This window comes from Epinephelus moara, chromosome 19, assembly GCF_006386435.1.
Source record: "Epinephelus moara isolate mb chromosome 19, YSFRI_EMoa_1.0, whole genome shotgun sequence".
Classification (NCBI taxonomy): domain Eukaryota; kingdom Metazoa; phylum Chordata; class Actinopteri; order Perciformes; family Serranidae; genus Epinephelus; species Epinephelus moara.
The window spans coordinates 15,456,589-15,476,509 of NC_065524.1; the positions used below are offsets into that span (position 1 = coordinate 15,456,589).

General features: G+C 42.4%; 1 protein-coding gene across 1 annotated transcript; it reads right to left on the reverse strand.

Moving 5' to 3' along the window:
• Positions 1-2,226: 2,226 nt before the first annotated feature.
• nid1a (nidogen 1a) lies at positions 2,227-18,860 on the reverse strand. Its single transcript, XM_050070793.1, has 20 exons — positions 18,560-18,860; positions 16,645-16,941; positions 16,341-16,567; positions 15,926-16,230; positions 15,696-15,836; positions 15,044-15,295; positions 14,561-14,761; positions 14,120-14,353; positions 13,784-13,921; positions 13,108-13,236; positions 10,847-10,990; positions 9,185-9,304; positions 8,457-8,684; positions 7,554-7,726; positions 5,941-6,067; positions 5,677-5,848; positions 4,442-4,599; positions 4,238-4,361; positions 3,369-3,481; positions 2,227-2,802 (listed from the first exon to the last, which is right to left on the reverse strand). Exons 1-20 carry the CDS (start codon positions 18,761-18,763, stop codon positions 2,672-2,674), a joined length of 3,618 nt encoding a protein of 1,205 aa, XP_049926750.1. The 5' UTR covers positions 18,764-18,860; the 3' UTR covers positions 2,227-2,671.
• Between the last annotated feature and the right edge of the window lie 1,061 nt (positions 18,861-19,921).

Consider the following 19,921-nt stretch of genomic DNA (forward strand, 5'->3'; position numbering starts at 1 on the left):
AACAAAAGAAATGTGTTTTTCATCTGGTCAATCAGCGGAACACACAGAAAAACATAACTGTGAACATGATAACATTAAAAATTATGCTGTCTCTCATTTATTTAATAATTTATACAGTTGTGTCAGTCATATTAGTATTATAAACCCCGCAGACAAGTTTGAGGGTCAGGTTGGAGTAGTACCGTATTAAGCGCTCCCAGCCGGTGACATGCCCACTGACTGCTGTTCTGTCTCCCATTGGATAGCACGCGACTAATTCCCCAATCAATCAAGGCATTATGTTCAGGGACGGTGTTGCGTTTATGGAACATCTGTAAATCCGCCAATTAGTAGCTCTATCATAAATACTGGTAACACGATAGCCTAGTTCATCTGTGCCCAAATGGCTGTCATTAAAAATGGATGATATACCGTCATTTAGTTACATTAATATAGTTTATTTTGTGGACAACTTGGATGCAAACATTTCAGAGACTGTAAATCTTGTGGTTATTTAGGGTGAATATCACATTCATACTTGAAAAAGTTGTACTTCCTCTTTCACTGTGTTCATGAATAACTTTGCCAACCACTTCTAGTCACCCAAATATATGGAAAAACTGAGCAATACAGCTAAAAAAAATCCTCTATATCTAGGTCTTTGCTCTTTTAGTGTCTCTTACCTCGCTCTTTTGTGCTCCTTATTTGTTTACTTCACTGTTTCTCCTTTTTGGTTTTGTTGAAAATCATTTTCTGCCTTGATTTTCAATTTAATGTTACCCTTATTGGTCTTTTTATGTATTTGATTGTGTTGTAGCATCATTTCCACCATTGCTGCTATATTTTATCTCTTGTCTTTGCAAATCCTGACTTGTTCTGTCGGCTATATTTTTTCTTGTGTTATATAAAATAGATAAATAAGTTCATCTACATTTGTGTTTTCTGAATATATATAGGTTGCCTATGTTTTTATATTTCATATACAAACTTATTCCTCAAGGAAACATTTTTATTCAGCCAGGATTTTGATTGGCAATGACAAGTAGCCAACAGTCTTTTATTTTTCTTTAATATCTGTCCTTCTTTATTTACCGTCTGTGTTTTATCTTGTCCGCCCTGTGCTGTGAAATGTTGCTATTTGTCTTTTACTGGTTTTGTTGTGTAATTTGCTTTTAATGTTAAACAATTTGTGATTATGTTTCTGTGAAAGTTACTTTACAAATAAACTTAACTCACTTACTTGTCAGTAGTGAGGATTTGCTGCTTTATTCATTTTACAGTAAACTACAGAACCAAACACTTTGATGACATCACTGTTTTCACAGTTTTAAGGACATTGATAAACTTCTTTTTTTTACTATTTGTGTGATGTTTTATAGGCGACAATAACCAACGGATAGATCAATAATTAAAATGTAGTTGCAACTCCAATGTTGTGATCTCATGAGGGTTGCAGATGCATCTTATGTGGTAAATCTACCATATTCCGAGTTTATCACGAGTCCGTTAATGCACCGCTGACGTCAGCACGTGTCTCCCTTTCTGCAGCAGCGCGCAGACTGTGGGGGTGGCAGCAGAGTATTTTGGCTTCCTTCACACAGTATAAACAAAGCAGAAACGTCCTCCCACTGCCACATTGCGTTTCAGAAACAAGCATAACAATCCAAATGGCTTTTTTTTTCAGCACTTAAAGGCAGGTTACAGGGTGCAGGGTTAGTTGTTAGGGAACATGATGTGGCCGGTCATTAGTCCAGTGTGCTAGGAAATTAAATCCACCCCGCGTAATGTTGCGTCACTTCCTCAAGTGGTTGAGTCATTTAGATAAACTCATCCTCATTGAATTACAAATAATAATAGGGAAAAATCATGTTTTGACATCTAGTAACAAAGGAGCTTAACAATACTATTATTGTAAAAGTAATTCATGATAAATCTAAGGGCCACAAACACAACTCCTATTGGAATATTTTAAGTATAAACCGTAAATGTGACCCTTTACACATTCAGACATTTTTACAAATAGATCTACCAGGTAATTTTGTTTAAAAATGGTAGGTAATAGCACACACTTTAGGTTTACTTTGGCGCCACCTATCGCAACACAACGTGGATTTGTACCTAACTCTACCTCACACACGGTGTCGCTGTTATTACACTGGACACACACACACACACACACACACACACACACACACACACACACACACACACATATACACACATATACACACATACAGCAGACCAACATGTTAGAAAAATGTTTATTCTTTTGCTGCAGCATGTAAACTCATCCCACCAGCTCGTACAGACACTAGTCCTACTCCACAATAATACTTCCATGAGAGAAGATGATCCAAACATGCCACAGTGTAACACAACTGACATGACATGATGCAATGCATTGCTGTGATGAATTTCACATTAAATTATGTATCCCTTGAGCTTTATTCTCAGTTTATGTGCACTCAGGAAAAAGACAAAATAATAGTGTTTATATTTACAATGGCACTTGTGATTTCATAAATGTAAAAATGTAGATAAGCATAACACGGAGCAATAAAAGGCACAGTAAGTTCACCTCTGGTTTTCAGTGGCATTTTTCAGCAGCTATAGTTTAGTAATGCTGAATGGCTCCTAATTTGCGGTTCAAACATCCAAACAGTGTCGACTCTCAGAGCACAGCCGCCTCCTCTCAGTACCCGCTGTCTCTCTCCACACAGCCCACGCCCACCGCGTTGTCGGGACATTTGCAGGAGCGTCCGGCAGGGGTTGCTAAACAGAGGTGAGTGCAGCCCCCGTTGTTCACAGCACAGTAGTTTTGTCCTGGCGGAAGGAAAAAAAAACACACACACAAACTCTTATTAATGTGGGACATTCCAGGGTACTTGTATAAATCATAAGCCACCATAGCAAGGGACGGCAGGAAACAGTCTCGTCACTGTTTGTTTAACAGATATATACACACTTGGAAACATATGGCAAAGTCCAGATGTTGGAGGCCCCTCTCCCTTGAATCTACATCCTCTGGATTTATGCATGCAGTCTTATCTAAGAGGAGAGGATGAGGCCTGGTGCTGCACAGTAACATCACTCATCCCTTCACTTAATAATGAATACTAGCCACGGAATGCCTCCTGTTGCTTTCAGACGCTGTGACTTTTCTTGTTCAAAGCCTGCAGCTGTAGAGTAAAGGGAATGCATCATAAGCCTGACTCAAATGTACAAGGGTCAAGCTATTTCTAGGAATAGCTCTTTAGGGGCACTGGGAGTGTTTTCTCACCAATTGCTGGGTAAATAAAAAAATCAATAAACATTTTTTAGACTTCAAGAGCAAACATTTTAAGAGAAAATTCTAGGGGATGTTGCACCCTCACAACTGGTGTGTTTACCTGGAGGACACTGGGCATAGGCTGTGGCAATCCCATATATCTTGGTCCGCTTCTGAGGCTGGAACTCGTCTGACTCCTTCCCAGCATGGCGGTCCACAGCAACTACGGCATCCCTGTTGTAAACACAGTAAGCACCAGAGTAAAGCAATCATGGACTATCCCAGCTTGAGAAATGTCAGCATCCTGCCCTCTTGTGTTTTGTATAAAGTCTGTCAAGAATGAGTAAGGGTTCGCTTTCTTAGACATAACTGACATAGTTTGTGTGCCTCCCCCCCCCCCACCCTACCACCACCACCACCTCTCAACCTTCTCCTGCAAAGGCTACAGCTCTGGCGAGATCAGAAGGAGGCCCTGGGCAGGTCACTCACAGACGCTGAGGCTGAGAAATTGCAAGCAGCTGCCACTTTTTAAGATGCTTCCTCACCCCAACCCCCGCATTTTTGCAGCGGCTAACATACAGAATGAGCTGCACGGGAAGAAAGCTCCACAGTCTGGAAGAACATCAAGGGCACATGCTTGAAGTGTGGGGAGCTTTTTGACCTCTGACCTACCCTCTCCTTCCTCTACCTTGAAAGATCTCAGTTCTTTCACTGCGCAGTGGACCACGGATAAAGGCTGCATTATGTTCTTCATGCTCTAATTTAAAGCTATCCAAATTACATCAAGTTACACTGGCCAAACCCCTACCACTAAATATGTGTGTAATACCCTTTAATTATTATGTAGACATCATACATACAACCATAAAGCATTCTGGATGGGCTTCATTCACTTGAATATTTGAAGAATTTTTAGTTACTTACATACCATATGTGTTATTAGATAGAAAGCTGACTTAAAAATGGTAATGACAATAGACAAAGTCAAACCTCCGCCAGTCAGTGTAGTAGATGTTCTTCCCAAAAGATGTGATTCCAAAGGGGTACTGAAGCCCCTCCATAACCTGTCTGCGATCACCGTGGCCGGGATGCGTGCACTCCATTTTATGTGTGCCTGCGGGCGAGAGAGATTATTGCTGATCACAGGGCAGACATCATTTCAGAGATGAGTCATCTGTCTGAAATATACAGTACCTGCGTCTGCCCAGCAAAGCAGAGAGCTCTGAGAGTCATAAGTCAAGCCGTTGGGCAGTCCGAGATCGTCTTTAATCAGCACCCTTCTGTTGGATCCATCCATGTAAGAAGTCTCAATCTTGGGGGCATCGCGGTTCCAGTCGGCCCAGTATAGATTCCTGTTGTAAGGACAGGTTTGGAGTCAGTTCACTGGTAGATTTTAACACATAGCAGTCAGCAGTAATTTAGCAGTAGCTAATTAGAATTGTTGCTAAGCTTCTTGTGAGTATCGAGGACTAACGTTAATTAATGTAATAATATTCACTATCAAGGCTGTTCTGGGCTGGTATGTCTTCTCAATCACTCTTAAAACCCAGGCAAAACCAGTATGTTGGCATGGCTACACATCAGTGTGGACTTAAAATATTAGACTAGGTGGATACGTTGGTCTCTACTAGTGATTGGTTAGGAAAAACTAAATCCCTGTCCTCAACGGAAATTGGTAACAATGGACGCAATGTCAGACCACACAGAAACGTAGTGTAAAATGGTGAAAATTCTGTCTGACACCAGGCAAGTTAGAATTTGTAGCTTTAAGTGGTTCAGATATGAGAGTGTTACTGAACTTCTCATCTACCTCTTGGCAAGAAAGCAAATAAGCATAATTGCAAAACTGTCTAACTGTTCCTTTAAATGTACACTACATAATCAGAACAGAGAAATTAAATTTAAAAAGTTCCCTAAGGACTCGCCATCTTCGGTTGCTCACTATCCACTCTGAACTTTCCTTTCCTAAAGCCACACAGTCCTTGATGCTGGGGATGACTGTTGCCAAGAAACTCATTTTAAGTGTATGGAAATCACCCTCTCCCTGTTCCTTCCAGAGAGGGATGGCTGACATGATTTCAGTCAAACAGATGGAAAGACTCAGGATCTCGAGAACCAACTCAATTAAAAAATTCTCTGCTATTGGGACCTATTTCTTGCTTATCTAAAGGAGGTCGGGGGAGGATGAGTAACTCACCCAGCTTATTTCTCATGGCCCTTGCTTGACATCTAATGCATAGCACTCTGTACAACTGGTAGCCTTCTAGTTTTATTTTATTCTAGAGTTTTATGTCTGAGTCTGCCTGGTTACTTGACTGTTTTTGTTTATCTGTGTCACTGTTTTAGCAAATACCCTAAACTAAAAAAAAACATAAAAAAGTTCTTGGTGATTGTTATCTAACTCGCAGATAATGTGAAGCAGTACACACCCACTGGGAGGGTCAGTGATGATAGCACGGGGGTTGACAAGATCAGAGTCTATTATGACACGACGCTGAGACCCGTCCAAAGAGGCCACCTCGATGCGATCCTTCACAGAGTCCGTCCAGAACATGGTTCGTCCCAAGTGGTCGATGGCGATACCCTCTGGACTGTCCAGATCTGTTGAGATGTTACGTTTTGCACATGAAAACAGTCTCCTGATTAATGAATAGCTGAAAATGAAAACATGAAGGATAAAAGTGAACAGTTACCTGATCTAATGACTGCAGTGGGCTCTCCCCCCTCGATGCTGGCCTTGCTGATCGAAGGAGATGTGATTTCAGTCCAGTAGACCATTTTGTCCACACAGTCATAGGCCACTCCGATGATTACCTTCTCCTGCGTAGGATTCAGCAACCAACAAACTTTAAAGTGCACTTTGTTAAAACAAGAGTAGTCAGAGATAACATTTTTACATTAACGTCTAGACATAAATCCAAACACAGCCACACACTGAGTGTGAGTAACTCAGGCCAGGCCTCAGACCAGCTGCTTTGGAAATCACTGTAAAAAGAAATGCAGATTGCAATTCCAAAGATGTCAGACTGATGTTAGTAATTAGTGTGAATGTCACCATGTGCCTCCAATAAAGTGTAAGAGCTGAATGCATGAAGCAGATGGGGAAACAGCAGAGCTAGAATGCAAATGTTATTAGCAACAAGGGAGCGGCTTATGTAAGAGGCTGACCTGAAGTTGCATACACAAATGAGAAATCCAAACATACTGCAGATTTTTTTTTCATTGTTTTCTCTGGAGTAATCTGAATGATCACACATACCAAGAAATCCAGACTTGACATTGCGCCTGAGATGAACTTACAGCTGCTGTTCGCTTAAACTCACAGCTTCATTGTGAAAGTTTTCTTTACTCAGAGGTGCTTATTGTACAGAAAAAAAAAAAACTTCTAGATGTGATAGAACTATATTAATATTACACAGAATCAAAATTTGATTGCAAAAAAGTGAGAAGTAATGAAAATATTACATTCTGATAATTAGAGATTCTTCATTTGGGTAAAAATATGTTTTATTTTCAATAATTTAATAACTGCAAAAACTTCAGCAACAGCTACTTACATGAATATTTTTTAATTTAATTTTTTAATTTAATTTTTTTTAATTTAATTTTACATACTTTATTAATCCCCGAGGGGAAATTCAATTTTTTCACTCTGTTTGTCAATTACACACAGGTCCGAACACACACATGCACAAACTGGACCTATACATGCACTAGGTGGACAGATGTCAGAGTGGGCTGCCCATGACAGGCGCTCCGAGCGGTTGGGGGGTTCGGTGCCTTGCTCAGGGGCACCTCGGCAGTGCCCAGGAGGTGAACTGGCACCTCTCCAGCTACCAGTCCACATTCCATATTTTGGTCGGGACGGGGACTTGAACAGGCGACCCTCCGGTTCCCAACCAAGTCCCTATGGACTGAGCTACTGCCGCCCCAAATATATATATATATATATATATATATGCTGCGCATTATCTTGAGGGTTTCTTGGATGTTCAGTACAAATTTCAATCCAGTACAGTGAAAAAAATGCAATTTGTGAGGTTTAGAATATAATCTCAAAAATTCTGAAATTTACATCCCAGGGCCAAACTTCAAAAATTAGTGTAAAAAACTATTAAAAAGTATTAGAAGCTGTTTTGAATTCTGGGTGAGTTGGCAAGTAATGACCAAAAGCCTTTTAAAATGTCTCAAAAAAATTGTTGGTAATAAGAAGAAATAATTGTAGACATGTTAAACAATATTATATTAAATAAAAAAAACGTTAAAACTTCCTCTCTACAAGATAAGTATATTTAGAGAAACTTACAGGGAGATGGAGCACAGCCTTGGCATCAGCCTTCTTCATATCATAACCTTCCAGAGGGACGTGCTCTATCCTGCCGCTCTGGGCAAACAACAGGTTTGTTCCTGAAGGCAAGGGGCGGACATCGGGTCGAGGGGTGGGTCCAACAGGTGGGGGCACACCACCATGGTCAATACCTACCGGAGACGAGCACTAAAATATCAGGGGTCTTGTGGAGGGGGAACCAGCATCAAATCAAGTTTAGCAACATAAACTTTTCTGGTCAACAACCAGACTCCATTGACAAAAACAGTAATTTTACCTCACTGAAAACGGGAGCTGCTGATCTACTGCTGCCTCAATCCATGGTTTTTTGTGTTATTGTGTAACTTTGCTGAATCAGGACTAACCCTTTAAAACACCACAGTTACACAATAACACAAACAAACTAAACTGATTGAGGCAGTGGTAGACAGGTTGATCCTGTGTTCAGCGAGGAAAAATTACTGTTTTTGTCAATGGAGTCCAGCTTTGAAGACAGCATAGACACATTTCACTTTCCCTTCAGTTCCCCGTCTAAAAGGTGCTGTCTGTTTGGGAAGTACCAAGCATATGACTGGATAAATGAGACATGGAGTATACTGCACCAGTTGTGTGAGGGTTTGTAAATGTGTTTTGATGTATTTTTGCTGTTGTTAAATGTGGACCCTTTTTACTTCAATTCATCAAGAATTTTCTCAGATTTTGGATTCTTTGTTCACAGCAGGCATGCCAGAAAAACATAATTTTTCTTTCAAATTCATCGTAGCACGGGACGAGTAATTGATATACAAATGATCATTTGGCAGGTGAAGTATTCCTTTAATCCACAGTGGGAGACATTATGGTCACTTGTTGTCAGGTATTACACACATGAGATGTACTCACACATTGGTCTGCTGCCAGGCCCAGAGTGAGTCCCAGGGATCTCCCGCCCACTTCTGTCCACGCACCAGCAGTGTCCCGTACTGCCATGGCACTGCATGGGTTCATAAGCACCGTTCTCATCACATGTAGGTATGTACTGTCCTACGGGTGGTCGGGGGCCCCGTGGACCAGCCTCCGTTGCACCAAGAACACTGTCTCTGTGGCTCTCGCATTGTGTTTTCGTCCTCTCTGAACAGAAAAATGAGAAAATAAACTCAACAGTGAACGCAGACGCCCTGCAACAATGCCCCAAACGTATTCATGAGTTCATTTATATCTGCTTTTGTCTTCTGCTTTAAATTCAGCAACACAAATCCCTGGTAGGCCATGACAAATTCCTTTTGCCATCCAGAAGAAAATGAAAAACAGGTTCCAGCTGGCACCAATATACTCTGGCAAGAAACTCATTTCAAAACACTCCTCCTGCCCAAATGGGCGGAATAAACAATGCAGAGAATGAAAATGATCTTCTTTTTTTTCCTATTATTCATCAGCCTGAAATTGAATCAAAGAAAATTACCACCAAAACTGTCTAGACTCCCACGACAGATTCCCAAAATAAACTTGTAGCAGCAGAGACTGAATGTTTCCAGACTGAATATAAAATCAAGTCGACTGACAATGATGCACTGTTTAAGTAAGATGTTGGGTTTGCTTGTCAAAAAGTGATGGCATTCCAACGGACTTACCTGGAGAGCAGTAGGATCCGTCGCCATAGTAACCCGGCCTGCACTGGCAGGTAAATGATCCCTGGGTGTTATAACACACGGCATCCTGATGGCACCTGCCTGGCTGGCATTCATCTATGTCTGCCGACAGAAGAGAGGAGGGTGAGAGTGGACAGAGGGGAATCAGTCATCAACCGTGTAAGCGAAAATATTTTTCCGCATGTCCAATTTGTCTTGTCCTTTTATGGTCAGGGATCTACAGCATGATCTGGGTCAGTCCGTGCCCAATAACATCAAGCAGACGCACGGAAAGAATGGAAACTATGAATGAGTGCTACCAAAGAGCAGCCAGAAAAACTACACGCAGACTCAGGACCTCCATCTGCTTTCCATGTTTCACTGCTCAATCGCTGCAGATGTATTATGTAAGCAATCTCACCTCCCACGGTCCAGATGGTTTGACAATTAAAGCCTTAAAGCCCATGTAATGGATTTGAAATCTGGACTACTTGTGTTAAAAGACTAACCTGTTTCCATTTATCCTGTTTAGCCAACCACATTTGAAACATGTCATGTGATTTTAAACCGTACCATGAAGACAGCCATTCGTTTCAACAGATTCTTGTTTCGATAGTAATCATCACATGATAAGGCATTTGCAAAGGGGGAGAGTATTAAAAGTTGTAAAGTCCTTGTCCTTGTAAGTGTAACAAAGGATGTTCTGCCGCTCGAGATCTGAGGGTGAGTTTCCAACGACACTTTCATTGCCCGAAGGCACTAAAATCACATCACTTTCACAATGTCCTTGTCAGCCTGTGCTCTTCCTTCCTCTACAATGATTCTCTGGCAACATCACTTGTGAATACAAAACTTTTTGGCAGCAAACTCTTCAAATATCAGATTTCACATTCTCTTTGCAGACACCAACAAGTAGAAAACTGCAGAGTGCCGGTATATTATACAGGTATAATTACAGCCTCTTACAGTTTTAATAACAATCAACTCATAATTCAATTATAAATTAGCATTTAAAGTATTAATTCATTAACTGAAAGATCACCACAAAAACCATCATGTTTAAATGATGAATGAATACTTTGGTTTTAAAACATAATTGCTAAATTAATTTGAAAAAGGCTTTTTGTAATTCCTTTTATTAATGCCTATCTCATTGCTTCACCTTGTTAATTTCAAGATGTCTCTTTAATTCAAACATGTGTAAGCATCGTGCCACCTGAAATTGAAATGACTTTCAACCCACAGAGCAGCAGCGGGAGCTCTGATTGTGTTGGCAGCTCTGTGGGTTGGATGTCATGTAATTTCTTTGGCACACTGCGTACAAGTCTTTGTAAGGTAGTAGATCACTCTTAGAAGTTACATAGCTTAAATGGCTACACCAGTTAATAACTCACAGGCTAGGATATGCAAAACCACTGCTACAGCCCTGTAAAGTAAGTCTAATGTTATTATAATAGCTACATACTTAAATAGTTCTAATATACTATGAGCACTACGCTTAAATGGATTTTAACTAGACGCAATAACTACTCACTGATGTTGTGTATTCTGTAACCTTCAGATGAAGCCCATTTTATAGATATTCTATAACCTATAAACTGAAAGCAGTTTATTCCTGTGATCCTTCTTCAGCACAAGCATATATTTAGTGCCTCTGTGCAGTACCTTGGCAGACTCTACCATCTCCTATGAACCCTGGCAGGCAGGAGCAGATGTAGGACGAGCCTCCAGTGTAGCTGCACTGAGCACGTTCAGGAATGTCACAGGTATGGGTGCCTTCCTCACAGGCGTCCACAGGTCGATCAACCTCTGAGGAGAAGAAGAGATACTTCTGAAAATATGTATTTTGGTATGGAACGAATTAGATGAGATCCTGATTTGTTAGAGCATGTCAAGAATGAGAACACATCACATTTAACTTTAAAATAATGTTACAATTCCTTTTGTCATTTTTTTATCGTGAAGGTATATTATGCAGGGTTTTCCTAAAAAAAACAATATATAGACTTATACAGAAGTAATCCCTCTCAATCATCACTTATGACCCACTATAACTGCGTGGCTGTGTATAATTCTACAGAGACTCTGCCCTATTTTATGTGTTCAGGACTTTAATGGACATGAATGGAGTGCTCAGGTGAGGTTGGGGCTTTATAAAAAGGTAGCAACCAGGTGCCGGACTGTAAGCAGCAGGCATCCAAGAGACACAGCACTAAAAAAAAGGGAAAATAGTGACTCAAAATGTAAAGAAAGAAAAAATCTAGAATTGGCTTCTGCTTTTACCTTTGCTTTTTTGTTTTTACAATCAGTGGCCAACAATCCTGCATAGTATACCTTTAAAGAAATGGTTAAACATTTTTGGAAATATGTCTATTCACTTTCTTGCTGAAAGAAAGATGAGCGGGTCGATACAATTCTTATAGCTGTCCCATTAATCCAAGGCTACAACCAGCAGCTTGTTAGCTTAGTTTAGCATTAATACTGGTGACACCCATTGGTTTGTGGACTCCTGTTCTGAAGCCTCGAACATGCCTTTAGGCTGTCGCCATCTTGGATTTTTTAAGGTTTTTTTTGTATCAGGCTGTAAACATGTTTTTTCTGCCATAAGGTTGGGCATTTTAATATGGGTGTCTATTGGGATTTAGTCACTTTTGGAGCCAGCCTCAAGTGGTCATTAGAGGAACTGCAGTTTTTGGTGCTTCTGTACAAGCTTCATTTTCCGCCCCAGAAGTGGTATGGGTTAGTGATGCGCGGGCCGACCCGTAACCCGCGGGTTGGGTTGGGTCGGGTCAAGAAATGTTCACTTTATTGGCGGGGCGGGTGGGGCGGGTCATTAAAGATTCATTATGTTGGATATAGCCTACTTGTTAACAACACTGTTGTAGGTTAGGTAAATGCATGTTACGTAACGTAACCTGCGACCTGACGTCACAAAAGCACCAAGCAGCGGCCACAACAAACCAGAATCAATGAAGCAGTGAAGATGGAAGAAGAAGTGAGGGAAAGATTACGGTTGGAGAGTACAGAGTTAAAAGAAAAGAAGGCCAAGCTGCTAAGTCTCATGTTTGGGACAATTTCTGTGAGGTAGTTAGTGCAGCAGACGACAGCAGCATTGGCCACATGAAGTGCAATACCTGTGATAAGCTATACAAGCATGAGAGCCACAAGACGGGTAAGTTAATAGCGGCGGGGGCGGGGTGGGGCGGGTTGTGAAAATAACTGCGGTTGTGCGGGTGGGATGGAGCGGGTCAAATTATTTCATAAATGCGGGACCCGCGGGTTGGAAAAAACCCAGACCCGCACATCACTAGTATGGATTAAACCAACATGATACAGTGCATTGATTAGTAAGCTTTAGAGGTGGTAGTAGGCAATTTTTTTTACTTTCGGACTGAGCCAGGCTAGCTGTTTTCCTGTTTCCAGTCTTTATGCTAAGCTAAGGTAATCGGCAGCTAATTGTAGCTTCATATTTAGCATACAGACATGAGAGTGGTATTACTATTCTCATCTAACTCATGGCAAGAAAGCAAATAAGTATTGTTTTCCAAAATGTTGATCTATTCCTTTAATATGCAGGTTGCAGCTTTTGACATAAAGCAGAAGACCAGACAAGTAGCCTGATGAAAGAAAATTGAGGTCAAGCTTATCTTGTACACTTTTCTATTACTTTTTCAAAAACTGTCTTGATGCAGTGTGATGGATGTACACACATACATACGCAGACAATCCCTGCACCAGTCAGTTCAAAGTACTTGTGTGTGTACTTATGTTTAGGAGATATGCATGTGTTTTATCTTGCTCACCCTGCTCTACTTTATAGTTTAATGCATTTCATTACAGTTTATGTCTGAACCGCTACATCCCAACTACCAGGTGAGATTTCTGAAAGATGTAATTGCACTCGGCGGCGCACAAACACCACTTACCAACGCAGGTCTGCCCATCGTTGCCGAACTGATAACCATCCTGACATTCGCAGCGGAAGGTCCCAGGCTGGTTGTTGCAGATAGCGTGGGAGCCACAGATCTGAGGATTCTCCCTGCACTCATCAATGTCTGATAAAGAGAAGAGCCAATTATCATATGCTAATAACTACCACATTAGGTCCGTGTTTGAGTCTGAGGCTCTGAAGTCTGGATTTGTTAAATCAGTGTCCTTCATTATCAGATGGAGATCAGAGGAGGGAGCTTGATTAGGTTTCTTAATTACAAATGTTTCAAGATAGCATCTGTCTGAGATACTTCCTTCCTCTTTTGACTGTATGTGCCTGGGAACTCTTCCTGTCTGGTCTCAAATGTAAAAGACTTGTGGTTATATAGAGCATGGACTGGGGATGAGGACCACACTATATATGCTAACCTGGTCTGGGAGTATGGGAGACTTTGTTTACCACGTGGGACTCCCTCTGCTAATTGCAAATATTGCCCAGTTCCCCAGGAAGGAAGGCTTTTAAAGACTCAGTTAATTAAATGATGGCTCTAAACAGATGTGGAAACTGTTTGATTTACTTGAGAGCAGAAACTACATTAGTGGTGAGAATCTTTATTGCCACAAACAATGGGAACAAAAGGTCCTTTTTTTGTATCATATCATCATTCTTACCATAACATATGCGGCCGTCACCGTTGAAGCCAGCAGCACACTGACAGGTGAACTGAGTTCCCTGTCCAGGTCGGCACACGGCGTTGGTGTCACAGCCGTGTCTTCCAGTGAAACACGGGTTCTCCTGTGGCTGCCCTCCTGAGGATTAAGGTTGTATTTTGGGACAATGTCACCACTATAATATAAACTCACATGATTTCATGAGAAAAACATGCATCAATAGCCCTAACTTTTAGTAAAACCTGTTCTTTGGTCAGGATGTTATATGTTGTATTCCAGGAAGGAAGTGAGCGCAGACCAAAGCAGGAAGACAAAAAATAATCCCTGTGACCTCACCATTGATATCCCCGATCTTGTTGCTCATGGCGAACCGGATGAGTTCATTATTAGCGTCGTACATGACAAAGACCTGGTCCACGCTGAGCATCTGAGTAGGTTTCATGTTTCTCAAAGACTCGCCGTGCTGGCAGCTCTGGAAGGTGATGGTCTGACGCCACTGATACGTCCTGGTCTCAGTGGAGCCATCGGGCAAGCTTACTACGTAGTCCCGAGTGGAGGATGAAGTGATCACTGGAGGTTATGATAGGGAGGGAAGGAAAAAGTAGGCCATTTGTTAGTCTTCTTAATGGTTTAGTTGTGATTACAACAGCAGAAAAATGCTTCTTTCTCCAGTTTTGGAGCAGGAGGTTTTGCCAAGTGAAAAAAAAAAACAGGAGAAACAAACCCGTGACATTTCAATTAAAAACAGAGCAAGTCTTTGTTTAAGCTGAATCTTACAGTTGTTGCTGTACTGGTAGATCTCAGAGTAAGGATCGATCTGCACGGTGGAGCCACCAGGCACCTCAGGGACCCGGCCCTCCAGGGTGGTGCTCACCACCAGGTGGTCGTGCTCATCGATGCCTTTGAACTCCTGCCTGATGGTCAGCTTCTCATTCCCTGGCTGAAAGGTCACTTCAGCCTGCCGCGTGAACTCCCCCCCTACAGAGGACAGAGAGGAGGAGGTTAACTTTAAGACCCTGGCCCTAGATGAACTTTGGCTCACCGCCTTCTGTCTCCGCTGAAGTAATGTGAGGGGAATTCAGCTGGACAGAGTGAGTAAAACTGCAGCTGTATGGCAAACTGCTTGTAGCATCATTGACATTTGTTTACAGAGTTTTACACTTCCAGAATGTTCACTTTTGTAACTTTCTAACCAAGTCAAGCCTCTAGGTGTCACATTATCAGATATTGTTCGTGCAGTCGGAGAGACATTCCCCTCACCAATAATACTGAAGCCATTCTTGAAGCCAGGCTGCTCCAGAGCAAACGCCCACCCAATCACTCCACCAAGGGCTGACAGGGGCTGCAGTGAGGGCCCAAGGGTGTATGGGATGTCACTGATGGCCACATAGGAGCGGCCATCATTTACCACAACGTATGAGTGGAGATCGTTGCTGTTGAACTCCACTGGAGACGGTGAGTTTCCCACATAGACTGTTCCGTGCACTTTACCATTCATCCTCTGTGGCTTTCCTGCAAAAACGAACCATAAGAGTTGGTCACGGAGAAGAGCAACCAAACACCAGAGCTGAACCAACAGATTCACCCAATTTGCTCAAGTAGTTTCAACAGTGGTGTCATAGACAATTACAGGAAATTTCTGACTGCAAGAAGTGAAATTGGGAAACTGCTAAAAGATTATTCTCTACAACTCAACATCTGCCAGCTACTAAGAACAATAAGCACATCAAATGCTGTTTGGATAATGAAGTCTTTCAACACTTCATAGAGTTAGTTTATGAAAAGCCTGGAAGTTAGTGTGTTTTCAGACTGATGCTGTGAGGGTCCGATGCTTAACACTGGTTAATGACACTAAAAATTTTTTGTTCAAACATTTTCAAAGTGACCACATGAAGCATAAGTGTAACGTTACCCTCTGCCACACACTGTATCCCATTGCCATAGAAGCCAGGTCTGCAGTTGCAGCAGTATCCACTGGAGTAGTCCTGGCAGTCAGCAAACTGGGAGCACTTATTTCTATTGTTTGCACATGTCCCCAGGTTGTAAGAGAACACTGAAAACATGAAAAGGCGTGGTAAGAATATGGCAGGGACGACTAATTGATTGAATATAATGATGATAAGAGTTCTCCCGTGGACTCACCATCTACATTTATATCTGGGTCGTCCACCACCAGGACTTCTGGGTTGTCAGGTTGATGTGGCTGGTACTGAACTGGGTGAACTTCAATCTGCGCTCCTTCGGACTCATAAGGAGGGTAATGCACTTGCTGTCCATCAGTGTACACAGCCCCCCTTGCATTAGTGGCCTCCTCGTTGCCATGAGAGTGCCCCTGTGGAGTGTCCTCGGCGGGGAGGTCATTGACCTCCCCTGGAGCCACGTTGGTAAAATAGGGAGACGTTCCAATCTCATACACCCATACACCCCGCACGCCAGAGTTGGTCTCCCTGTAGGGAGGAAAGAGACTCTTACAGTCACTATTCTTGAAACAAAATCCAAACAGCAACACAGGTCAGGAAATTGTTATTCCTGTGCTGACAGCCATTGGTTGACTTACTCTGCTAAAGCCCTGACGGATGCTTCATCATCAGTGGTGGTGCGGTAGTATGGTCCCTGACTGGAAAACAGGAAACCCCGGACCAAACCCTTACTGAAGCCAGCCTGCATGACCGCACTACTGCCTTGTACAAGCGTGGAGGAAAACTGAACCCCATCCCTCGCATACAGGACAATAGCATATGATGCAGTCTCCAGGGACGCAATAACCAGCTGGAAGGTGTTTCTCTGTGTAATAAAACATTAGGGAAAATGTAACTGGGAAGTTACACCACAGATCACATGAATAACCACGTGCTGCTCACCTTCTTGTCAAGGCCATCTGCTCTGCTTTCATGGGGGGCGACATTAACCCAGGTGATCACCACAGCATGGGTGGGATTGACTTCATTGTCCTCAGGGAAGGCCCCGTTGATGTAATTGGCCGCCTGAGTAAGAACATCAGGACTGGAGTCTTGACGGAAGTAAACCTTACCCACACCATCACTTGTGTCCAGGTCTCCTTGCATAGCTGCGATCATGCCGAATTTTGGGAGCATATCGCCAAGATATGTCGACTCGCTCGTTGGCTCTGCTGTGGCAACAAAACCATTGGTGTTGATCTGAAATTAAAAGCTCAGGTTGGTGATGGGGACAACAAGAAACGAGACGACTGTAACACCGTATGACCTTCTTTATAGTAAGGAGGATAACAACACATGACGCAGTGTTTCACAGCAGAGGCAAACTCAGTCCAGTCTGACCCACTTTGATCTTTATTCCACACTCATTAGAGTAATGATCCGACTCAGCTGCCATGTCCTACAAACGCGCTAATGAACAAACAAGATGCCATTTAACAGATTTTACACACTTAAGGTTTAACGTGAACACATGCAGGGCTTGTAAAAAAAGAAAAGCTGGGTCATGTCAAAAACACACATACACTCAGCGCATGGGGCTCCTTCACTTCCTGACCAGGAGAAAACAAGAACACTATTCCTGGCCCGGGCCACACTGTTTCCTGTCCTTGCCCCTGACAGGCAGCCCTAGAGAGTCCAGAGATTGCACACTAATGTTCATTACAGAAGCTTCCTGACAAAATGGAAGATAGAGCTGGGAAATCTATCTCACAGAAAAAAGTAGTGAGGAGAGATATCTTTAAGGTAAGTGAACACCTGAACATTCCAGGGCTTCGTGGGATATGAATCACACCTCTAATGGTTAGTGAAAATGTTTTTTCGATAGCCAAGTCTGGTGTGAAAAGTATTACTGTTCCCCTCCAGGGCACAGACAGTTCAGAGGAAGACTGTCTCATAAATTAAAGAAAAATCTTTAAACCATCTTGACTGCAGTGGAGAAATATGTTTGCGGCGAGTGGTGTAGAGATAACTCGGAGGTAGTCAGCAGTCACCCTTAAAGTATATATCATCAAGTATAGAATTAATTACTTCAAAAAGTTTTCCACAAAGTTTTAGCAAATGTTAAGCTGCTGCCTTTCAAGGGAAACACCTTTTACTCTCTGATATTATCCACATGCAGCACAATTAAAACAGAGATGCAGCACTTTTCTTTGTAAAGGAGTATCACAGGGAATAAAGGGCTGTTTGTCTGTCCAATACAATGGTGCAGCTTTCAGCTAAATGCTGCTTTTGCCTTTTCCCCAAGTCATTTAAAAGATCCACATGGTTACTATAAACAGCAAATAACAAACACGTGTGATCTTAAAGAATTTATTAAGTTACAGACTAACCTCTAAAGTCCCCTTTTTTTTGCACAGTTAACTGTATGATAACTTGATTCTTATCCTATTGAAGGATGTGAACATTTAAACGTATATATTTGGCCCACAGTTACGACATACACTCATCAGTAGATGTTTGCGTTGGATTGCAGAATAAGTACTCTGGTCTTTGTGTCAACAGTAAAATGATAACCTCAGGGGGAAGCTGTAAGAATGCGTGGACACATGCATTCCACAAGATACAGCAACCTCTGTGATAAGTAAATCAATATTTACAAATACGCCAGAGCATACCCTGCCCCACATATATTTTGCAACTTCCAGGTATTGTTTAAGGTTGTAACTACTGACCCCTTTTCACGTAGCCTATAACTTCCCGGGGTTTCAAGAGTATGCGCAATTGCGCAAGATCGATGGACAGTCCACCCTGACCAATAAAACCCACGCGTCTGTATTAAAATGACTACGATAGCGTACCAAGTTATGGGTTAACTTACAAAGATGCTGTCGAAAGTGCCATCATAAAACAACACTGGCTTGTCCAGTTGAAGTCGGTGCGTCTGGTCATTCCCTGCTTCCAGTAACTGGTCCCTTACGCTTGGACCGAATTGAAAAAGCTCTCCCAGCGTTATACTCTGCACCGACGCCACAAATGTGAGAAAACCCGCACAGACGAGCCATTCTCGCTCCTGCCAACCCATTGTTCGTGTTTCAGGAGCAGTTGAGCAGTCCTGTAGTTTGTCTATGCCAGGATAGTGGAGAGTGACGCACAGGCTCTGCTGAAGAAAGTTCAGTCAGAGTTTGGGGAAACGTGGGGCGGAGTTGAGAGGGGCGCTGAGAACTGCTTTCATAAAACCACCAGGACTGGAGAGAGAAATGAGAGGTAGCCTATACTTTTCTTTTCATGCTGTCACTTAAACAAATTCCTGAAGTGATGGGTTAATGACTGCCGGCTGGCATGCTCAGGGTCAGTTTATTGGCGCAGTTAATTAGACATCTGCAGTGATTTGGCCCACTTTGAAAAAACAAGACACTGCAGTTATAAGGGTTGGTTGAGGATACAAGTAGGCACTGAGATCAGTTTCACATCATTTGATTTAAGGTCAGCCCTTAGATTAAGGTCAGTTCCCTCAGCCCTATCAGCACCTATGTTGCAACAGCATCTATGTTTTTTCCCCCAAAACCTACTAGGCCCTAAGTCCCTAAGTGGAATTTTCCTATCCAAAATTAGGCCCTGTGTTCTCTCAGCATCAGAACATGCCCTTCGGTAACTGGGTTAGGGTTATTCATGTTAAAATCTGTCTAGAATTTTTAAAATATCACATGTATAAAAGCAGTAACAGACAAACAGAGGAGAAAATATAACCTTATTTATGGAGGTACTGATCTGAGAGAGCACAGAGCTGAGGGAACATAGGTCTAAAGGCACATAGGGTTGAGGGAACATAAGGCTGAGGGAGCGTGGGGTTCAGGGAACATGAGCTGAAGAACCATAGGGTTGAGGGAATGTGGGGCTAAAGGAACGAAGAGTTAAGGAGACATAGGAGTGAGGGAACATAGGGCAGAGGGAACATAGGGTTGAAGGACCATGAGGCCGAGGGAACATTGGGTTGAGATTACGTAGGGCTGAGGGACTATAGGGCTAAAGGAACATAGGGCTGAGGGAACATAAGGCTGAGGGAACATTGCATTGAGGGAACCTAGGACTAAAGGAACATAGGGCTGAAGGAACACAGAGTTGGGGGAACATAGGGTTTAGGGAACATAGGGTTGAGGGAACATAAGGCTGAGGGAACATTGCATTTAGGGGAACCTAGGACTTAAGGAACATAGGGTTGAGGGAACATAAGGCTGAGGGA

What these genes read in the sequence shown, in the direction of transcription:
- nid1a (XM_050070793.1), bottom strand. Translation starts at nt 18,763, where the DNA reads ATGGGTTGGCAGGAGCGAGAATGGCTCGTCTGTGCGGGTTTTCTCACA. An exon ending in CCCAGATATAAATGTAGATG is followed by an intron (nt 15,837 to 15,925) that starts GTGAGTCCACGG and finishes TCATGTTTTCAG; the next exon opens with TGTTCTCTTACAACCTGGGG. An exon ending in CACTGCAGTCATTAGATCAG is followed by an intron (nt 5,849 to 5,940) that starts GTAACTGTTCAC and finishes ACATCTCAACAG; the next exon opens with ATCTGGACAGTCCAGAGGGT.